Source organism: Citrus clementina, unplaced genomic scaffold, assembly GCF_000493195.1.
Source record: "Citrus clementina cultivar Clemenules unplaced genomic scaffold, Citrus_clementina_v1.0 scaffold_3, whole genome shotgun sequence".
Lineage (NCBI taxonomy): Eukaryota > Viridiplantae > Streptophyta > Magnoliopsida > Sapindales > Rutaceae > Citrus > Citrus x clementina.
The window spans coordinates 27,019,409-27,028,505 of NW_006262339.1; the positions used below are offsets into that span (position 1 = coordinate 27,019,409).

At 32.9% G+C, this 9,097-nt stretch overlaps 1 protein-coding gene and 1 non-coding gene across 2 annotated transcripts; one reads left to right on the forward strand and one right to left on the reverse strand.

Moving 5' to 3' along the window:
• Positions 1-6,569: 6,569 nt before the first annotated feature.
• LOC112099793 lies at positions 6,570-7,688 on the reverse strand. The gene has a single exon (XM_024187263.1). The coding sequence runs from the start codon at positions 7,686-7,688 to the stop codon at positions 6,570-6,572; it is 1,119 nt and encodes a 372-aa protein (XP_024043031.1).
• Positions 7,689-8,750: 1,062 nt separating this feature from the next.
• LOC112100454 lies at positions 8,751-8,857 on the forward strand. Its single transcript, XR_002906826.1, has one exon. It is a non-coding gene; the product is annotated as a small nucleolar RNA R71 (small nucleolar RNA).
• The last annotated feature ends 240 nt before the right edge of the window (positions 8,858-9,097 follow it).

A 9,097-nucleotide genomic window follows, 5' to 3' on the forward strand; every position in this document is an offset into this window, starting at 1 on the left:
AAATGGAATTATTAAAATTGAAAAAATACATAATTAAAAAAATGGTATTTGAAAATAGGAAATAAAACTAATTTTATTTATTAAAAATATATTACAAAGAGAGATGAGAAGAAGAAATTGAGGGGAAAAAAGAGAAGAAAATGTGTGGAGAGGTGTGTTACCCCGCTCTATTTACACTAATATATGATTAATTCACACCACACAAATAAATAAAGCTAATTGCATCTTAGCCATACATTTGTCTCACTAACAAAACATAAACCTAACTTAATCCACTCAATCACATCCAACACATTCCACTAACAATTACAGCACCTAACATATTAAAAACTTATAATTTCACAATTACCTTATTTACCATGGTAAAAAATTATAAATTTACAACAAAAGTCGCAAATCCTCCTTGACAAATACCTAATTTCTCGGACTTTTAGAATCCAAATTTGACATTTGTACATTTGTTTGAAGCCTCAAATTGCGTGAAATTATTGTTTTTACCTAATAAACACAAAAAAAATCAAATATTTAGAAAAATAATTAGAAATTCATAATATGTTATATAATTACAAATGTAAATTATATTATAAGCACAAAATAAAATTTTTATCCCTTACTAAACATATAATTTTTAACACTAATCACCCCTTTTACTATTCCTCAAGTAAATCAGAAGCCAAACGATCTTTTGGCTCTGCGCATCTTCATTCCAAGCACGTTTAAAATTCTCTATCATAGTTTAAGTAAAACGCTCAACACCCTTATCCTTAGCAGTATTATACGCCAACCCTAACTTTAAATATGTAAAATAGGATTTAGATTCAGTGTTAAGTTAAATTTTTTATTAACTTTTTGGAAGAATACAATTGGTAGTTTTTGGATAAGAATATAAAATTAATTAAATCTTAACCATATATTACTATACACATACATCTAACAACAAATTATGAAGATTTGAGCACAAGATCAACTTAGTATTGGGTCCAAATTTTGTAAAATAACTCCCTAAATCCATCATTTTCTCTATAACAAATTGAGCAAATGGCCCTGTATTATCCGCTTCCTCCGCAGGCTCAAACGGAAAATTAACTGTCATGTACTTGTTGTCCACTAATTTAAGCAGTGTAGCACCACGTAGCTATTACATCACTAGGGACTTGATTGTAGAAATAAGGCAAGTCGAACCAGTGCATGGCTTAAGCATTAATTGTCGCTAGATCTACAGTTGATTGTGCTGCCTGCCACGATTGGTATTGGAGAAATTCTAAAATACTTCTGATGTATTACAACTAATTGATGCATGCATGACATGTGTAATTGAATTAAATATATCCACCACTTGCATGATAGTTTTTCAAAATAAATGCACACATAACATAACATCATTTGCTTATTCTATGGCTGACATGCTGCCTCTAATGTATTTTAGAATTTCTCTAGCTATGAACATTGATCATGACTGGTGTTGTGGGTGGCTTTAGGACTAGACAAATTAAGTGGTCGGCTAAGGTCTCATATTTAAGAAAATAATAATTTTGAGTATTTATTTATTAATACAATTATAATAATTATTCGAAGATTCTATTTTTTTAAGTTAAATTTATACTGTAGAAAATTTTAATTTTTACGCATCTCATTATTATTACTGTCATTCATCATCAACTCCATGTTTAATAATCTTTACCTTAAAAGTAATTTTTTTAATTAAAAATACAATTTTTACTGTATAATAATGATTTTTAACACTTTGAAACTTTATTTTGATAATAATTACAAGAAAAAAATCCAATGCTTTTCCTTTCCAAAAAATAATTTCTCTATTAAAATTATTAATGTTAGATTTTAAAACTTTTAGGATCCTATTAACCCTATTTAAAACCTCACTAATGGATATTGAATTAACAACCTAAAGTTTTTTACTCTCGTATCTATAAAGAAAATTCTTCTGATCTTTTCTATAAAATTCATTTTTATCATCTGACGTCTGACCATCATATTCATCTCAACTAGTCAACTTTGTATGTGTTATCATTCTAATTATTCTAAGCACATATTGTTTAATGTAAAAAGGCCTTCGAAAAAAAAATTCATTAAGGTCTCCGAACTGGTAGAACCGACCCTAACTGGTGTGGTAAGATGATATCTATCGTTGGGTGGCTTTGTTGCAAATTCTAATTGTTTAGAGCTTGTGCCCGTGCCCATGCCACTTTTGAACGTCCTAGCTAGCTGAAAATTTGCATCCAAATATAAAATTAGGTTAGGTACCAATCTAAGGTTTTGGTTCGATGGGGGCCATTAAAAAATAAATAAATAAATAAAAACTAAAGTTGGCTGTGACGTTATACCATTAAAATTAAGAGGTCAATATCGTAGGAGTTACCAGGCGGAGCCAAGTTGAACTTGGAGAGCATTAGAAAGAGTTTTTGACCCGAATTTTTCATTTTTAACCTTTTAATTTCAAAAGATTAGATAGTTATGGGCTTGCCTTTTTTGTTTGTGCTTCAACTTTTATAAATGTTGGTCCAAGCTGTCTTACTTTATGGTTCACTTTTGGAAAGAATTTTATTAATAATGGGATCAGAGGATTCATCATCGTCTCTTTGCAGCATCGGATAAAATTGGAACTGATACAGGGAATGCGTCATGGATGATGAAATGAAGCAACAAGACACCTTCCTGTGCAGTTAAATTTCGATAAAGTGATTCAATTCAGTGGATTTCGGGGCTGGACGACTTGTGATTTTACTTTTGACAAGTAAAGTCAATGGAGAAAACGATTCATACCTCTATAAAAACAAACTATGAAAACCAAAATAGGTTCAATTTTTTCGTCTTTAGACTACCTTTTATTTTTCACTCTCTTTACGTTGAGATTTTTCTTTCTATTTCTATTACATTAAAAAACCAGACACTTCTTTAATTTTTCTAATAAACCCAAAAAAATAAATTGGGCATCGAAGGGTTAAAGGTAGAAAAATTTTTATTGCCTCTTATTGCTTTCTGTTATTGCAGGTGTTAGTGGAGAATTGACAAAAACTTGTTGTGAAAATTTTAATATACTCGCAAGCGCACAAATCTAGAAATAGAGTAGTGGTAACGAGGTCGATCCCACAGGGATTGTTATAAATTGAGAAGTCTAATTTAAATCTAAAATTAATATTAATTCTAACCTAGTTGAGCAAATTGAGTTTTAAGAGAAATTAAACTAATTAAACTAAGAAAACAATTAAAGCAAATGAGAAATCAATAAGACAAATTACCAAGGTTTCAGAATCCACCACTATTCAACTAGTAATTATCTAATTATTAATTAGTTCCCAATTTTAGAGTGACAACTCGAAATCAATCTATGTCATCTCATGGATATAACAATTAAGCCCAAGTAATTAAATCTAATGTAGGTTCTTTTTCTGCTTGATAATATGACATCTAAGAATTTCATGTAAACAAATTGAATAACAAAGAGTCAAAGTTTCCTTAGCACTCTATGTAAACAATTTAATGAAAGACATAGAATCAAAGATAATCATGTATAAACTTTATAAATCCAAGCATAGATTTAATCGAACATTAATCCTAACAATCAATAATGCATGACAAAATTGATGAAAAGATTTTATTAACATCCAATTATTTATGTGAAATAAAAACCATAATCATCAAAGAACATATATTGGGAATTAATTAAATAAAAAGATAATTATTTCATTGAATATGGTTTCATCCTTAACCTCAGTATAAGAAAATTAGTTAGACATACTTGAATTGAGAGCAACACAATAAATAAATTCAGCCATGGGGAAGCCGAATTGCTGCAGATTTTCTTCTCTATCTTGAATCCTTGCGTTTGCACTCCCTTCTGGCGGCTCTCCTCTTGCAAAAGCCAAAGTTCGGCTTTTATATTGTAACACCCTCCAAAATCCTCAAATCAAAAGGATTTAAAACAAGCCAAGCACAACCGACTTTGAGCCCATGCACGTGGAGCCCACTTGGAATTTTCATTCTTTTTGTAATGCCATGCAATTGCTTCTCACGTGCAGGCCACTTTAGCTTTAAATTTCTTCTTTGTTTGCACCAGCATGGAAAATTCAATTTATTGGCTTCTTTTTTGGATTGAATTTCATATACATTTGCTTAACTGCTTTTACAAATTGACTTGATCTTCAATGTTGTTCAGTTATTATTCTTTATGCACTTTTTATCCATAATCTCCAATTAATTCCCTATTCAATAAAATAATTCAACTAATTAAAAATAACAAATAAATATAACTAGTAATTATTTAATTAAGGGTAAAATATGTATATATTATATGCTCATCAAATACCCCCAAACTTAGATTTTGCTAGTCCTCGAGCAAAACTAAAACTTAAAACAAAAATAAAAATAACAACACAAAAAGTAAATCCTAATTAAACCACTTTCGCAGGTAATCGCGATTGCATTTAGCGTATGCAACAAGCCTGTAAACCCCTAGGCGGCCCTAGTGGACAAGTTATAATCTCGTAAGGGCTTCAGTGATGATACCCACAAACATCATTAAAAAAAAACATAAATAAATAAATAAATAGAACAAAAAAAATTAAATAAAACATGAAAATAGCCTCAAAGATTGCATAAATTATATAACTCAAAGAAAATTTCAAATATTGGCAAAGTTCTAACTTTAATTCAATAATCAATCCCATCTCTCTTTCGATTCTTGTAGTGTGTGTGTGAAATCAATTCAATCAAATCCATTCCCAAAATCCTCAATATCAACAGCATTCGCCTCAAACAAAGAATAGAGTAGTTCAAACTAATCTTATCATCTTGATCTCTAATTTTTTTTTCTCTCACAGGCTTTTATGTGCATTTTCTTTTGATTTTTTTTTCAGCACATGCACTTGATTTGGTTTTTCTTTTTTCTCTTTTTTTTTTCTTCTTTTTTTTTTTAACCATAGTCAGGAGCTTTCACTCTACCCCTTAAGGTAGCCTTCTTCTCATGGTAGATTATCCTCTACATACTTGTGGTACATAGGCCCAAATTACTCAAGGATAGCTTCACTCTTAAGGGTTATAGGTAGCTATTTCTGACTTTGGCGCCCGTGTATACTATTTTGTATTGTGGAGATAAGAATCAAGACAAACAGTCATTTACTCTATCTAAAATTCTCAACTCAGGCTGCGTCAATCTCAAATTTCAAGTCAAAATCATGAAAGAACTGATATTAGTGCTCATGGTTTAAAGAATCTCAATCAAGAGGAACTAACACAAGAATCAAGTATAAACTAAGACAATATTCAACCCTTTCTAAAAGCCATATTCATTGTCAATCAAATTCTTATCATTGGCTTTTCACATAAAAACAAGGGTAAAGGACACAGACACCCCTAACGTTTGAATAAGGGACATAAAACTCCCTAATGTTTCAAAAAAGACACTCAGACCCCAATTGACTAACGGAAATCGTTCCGTTAAATCATTAAAAGGTTAAAATCGTAATTACAAATTAAAAACAAGTGAATTGACTAAAAACCCACACACGCATCACACACACAAACAAACCCCACGCACACACACACTGATGCTGATTTCAGACAAATCTTTTAACACACTCACGGTTTGCCTCGCCGAACGCTGCTGGGGCTGCCGGAAGTTGCTGCTCGCGCTACCGGAAGCTGCTGGAACTGCTCGTGTGTGGATCGAGACCGAGTCTAGTTGCCGGATCTGCTGTCGATCGACGTTTGGCTGTTGCTTGTACTGTTGGAACTGCTGAAATCTTGAGTTTGGCTATTGGAACTGCTCGCGTTTGGCTGCTGGAATTGCTCGCGTTTGGCTGCTGCTTGTGCTCGCGTTTGGCTGCTGCTTGTGCTCGCGTTTAGTTGCTAGTTGTGCTCGCTTTTGGCTGCTGGTTGTGCTCGCGTTTGGCTGCTGGTTGTGCTCGTGTTTGGCTGCTGGTTGTGCTCGTGTTTGGCTGCTGGTTGTGCTCGTGTTTGGCTGCTGCTTGTGCTCGCGTTTGGTTGCTGATTGTGTTTGTGGGATAAATTGGACAATGAACAATTAGTTTTTAATATGCTATAAGGGTATAATGGTAATTGCACTTTAAAATTATAATTTCTGTTAAAACAAACGGTTTTCGTTAGTCAATTGGGGTCTGAGTGTCTTTTTTGAAACATTAAGGGGTTTTATGTCCCTTATTCAAACATTAGGGGTCTCTGTGTCATTTTCCCTAAAAACAAAAAACACAAATTTTTTTTTTTACATTTTTGAAATTTAAAAAAAAAAATTTTTGGTTTTTTTTTAACAAACAAAGCACACATTATTCCCACCCCCAAACTTATTCAGAACATTGTCCTCAATGTTTCACAAACAAAAGATATATATGCAAACAAATGAAAGAAAAAAAATATATAGTAAATATAAAATAAAATAAAAAAACATAAATAATAAAAAAAAAGTTGGAGAGAACACACCTAGATGGGCTAGGAAAGCTTAAAAAAAATGACAACTAAAAAGAAAACGTTAGAAGAAATATAAATAATGAAATAAAAAAAATCCTACTAACTAACAAATTAATGTAAACAACAAATCAACCAAGACCAATAAGAATTTGGTGAAAAGCAAAGAAATTATATAGAAAATGCCAGAAAACATAATTGACTAAGCACTGGAGCATTTTATCTATAAAAGGATGATGGTAACGAAACTCCTCAATATCGCACTGCCTTGATCTCTTCTGTTCCATGCTTTCCTGAGAGTTATCTGAAGTAGTATAAAAATCTAATAATTTAAGTACTTTAGATCTTACCACCTTTTTCATGTTAGAATGTGACCTATGTTGCACTTTTTTAGGAAGTAACTCCAACTTGAATGGTTCAATTTTCTCTTCAGGAGGAAGTGGCTCAATCTTTTCTTTCCACTTAATTAGATCTATGATAAGAGCCGAATCAAGTAAAGCATTAACTTCTTCAATACCACTATCAACATCAACAGAGAAATCAGAGTCAGTTGTGCATGGTATTAATGGATTGTCACAGTGGTTAGAAATAAGTGAGTCATCAATTGATGCTTCTATCATATCTACTTCAACGACTTCATCATCTTCTTGTGCCTGCTTGGGAACATTAAAAATGTTTAATTCCATGGTCATGTTACCAAAAGACAATTGCATGTTTCCAGTTCTGCAACTAATATGAGCATCAGCTGTAGCTAAGAAAGGACGACCTAGAATAACTGGGGTGTGTTTCTTCGGATCCAGTACATGTTGAGTATCAATAACAATAAAATCAATAGGATAATAAAATTTATCAATCTGTATCAACACATCCTCTATAATACCACGAGGTATTTTCATTGACCTGTTCGCAAGTGGCAAAATAATAGAAGCTGGCTTTAACTCACCTAATCCAAGTTGCATGTAAACAGAATAAGGCAAGAGATTAACAATAGCACCCAAATCCAATAATGCTTTATCAAAACATTGGTTCCCTATAACATATGAGATAGTAGGAGAACCAGGATCCTTAAATTTTGGTGGCATTTTACATTGAAGTAAATTGCTAGTTTGTTCAGTTAAAAATGCCTTTTTAGTGACATGTAAATTTCTCTTTTTAGTGCATAAATCTTTCAAAAACTTGGCATAGGAAGGAACTTGCTTAATAGCATCGAGTAAAGGGATGTTTATACTTACCTGTTTGAAGATTTCCATAATCTCACCTGTTGAAGTCCCTTTCTTTACCTTTGTTAACCTTTGAGGAAAAGGAGCCTTAGGAATATAAGCTGGTGGGGCCACTCTCTTTTGGATCATTTGGTGATGAGTCTTGTGATGGAACTGGATCTGAAGAAGTAGGCGCAGATGTCTTCCTTGTTTGAACCTCTACTTTGTTGTCAAATAATTTTCCTCTTCTCAAGGTCATAACAGATTTTGCTTCTTCATGTTGATGGCTTGAACTCGATCCAACTTCGTGCACTCCTTTGGGATTAGGAATTGGTTGACTTGGAAATTTTCCTTTCTCTCTCTCAGCTACAGTAGTTGCTAATTGACCCAATTGATGTTCAAGCTTTAGAATAGCTTGAGTGTTGAACTGAAAAGCTTGTTGGGTTCACTGAATGAAACTTTGAAGTGTATCCTCTAAATAAGGCTTTCGTTGTTGGGGTGCAACAAATTGAGACATAGGTTGTTGGGTAGGAGGATGTACTTGGTTAGGAGGGACAAATTGTTGATTGGGCATGTTCAACTGTTGTCCTCCTTGGTTTGACAAAGGTTGATTTTGTTTCCAAGAAAAATTAGGGTGATTCCTCCAATTAGGATTATATGTGGGTGAATATGGATTATTGGGGGTTTTCTCATATGATTGTAAGGCATGTACCTGCTCAGAATAAGCCTCTTGATAGGCTGGTAATGATGGACAATTCTGTGCTGTATGAGACAAGTTAGAACAAAGAGCACAAACCTCATTAGCTACACTAGGATGATGATTCATTGATTGGTTCAGAGCTAAGGCATCTACTTTCCTAGAAAGTGTAGCTAGAGTGGATTTCACATCAAAATCATCCTTAACTTCATATAACCCCTTTCTAGAAACTTGAGATGATTTTTCTCTTTGATTTGAAAAATCCCACTGTTGAGAATTCTCAGAAAGTGAATTAAAGAAATCCCATACAGCCTTCATGTAAGTTCAAAAATCTCCTACCATTCATAGACTCTACCATATGACGATTCGACATGGTTAAACCGTTATAAAAGCATTGTATAAGTCTCCATTTTTCAAAACCATGGTGGGGACACTTGAGGAGTAAATCATTGAATCTTTCCCAACACTCATAAAATTGCTCACCCTCTCTTTGATAAAAATCACTTATCTCTCTCCTAAGGGCATTTGTTTTAGACATAGGGAAAAACTTGGTGAGAAACTTATTACTCAATTCATCCCATGTACTAATAGATCCAGCAGGAAGTGAATTCAACCAAGCTTTTGCTTTGTCTTTTAATGAGAAAGGGAACATACGAAGCTTAATTGACTCATCATTAAAATTTTGAAAACGGAATGTAGAGCATATGTCAAGAAATTCCTTAATGTGCAAATATGGATCCTCTCTCTCTAACCCATGGAAAGA

Coding starts and splice junctions, on each gene's coding strand:
- LOC112099793 (XM_024187263.1), bottom strand. CDS start 7,688: ATGGAAATCTTCAAACAGGTAAGTATAAACATCCCTTTACTCGATGCT.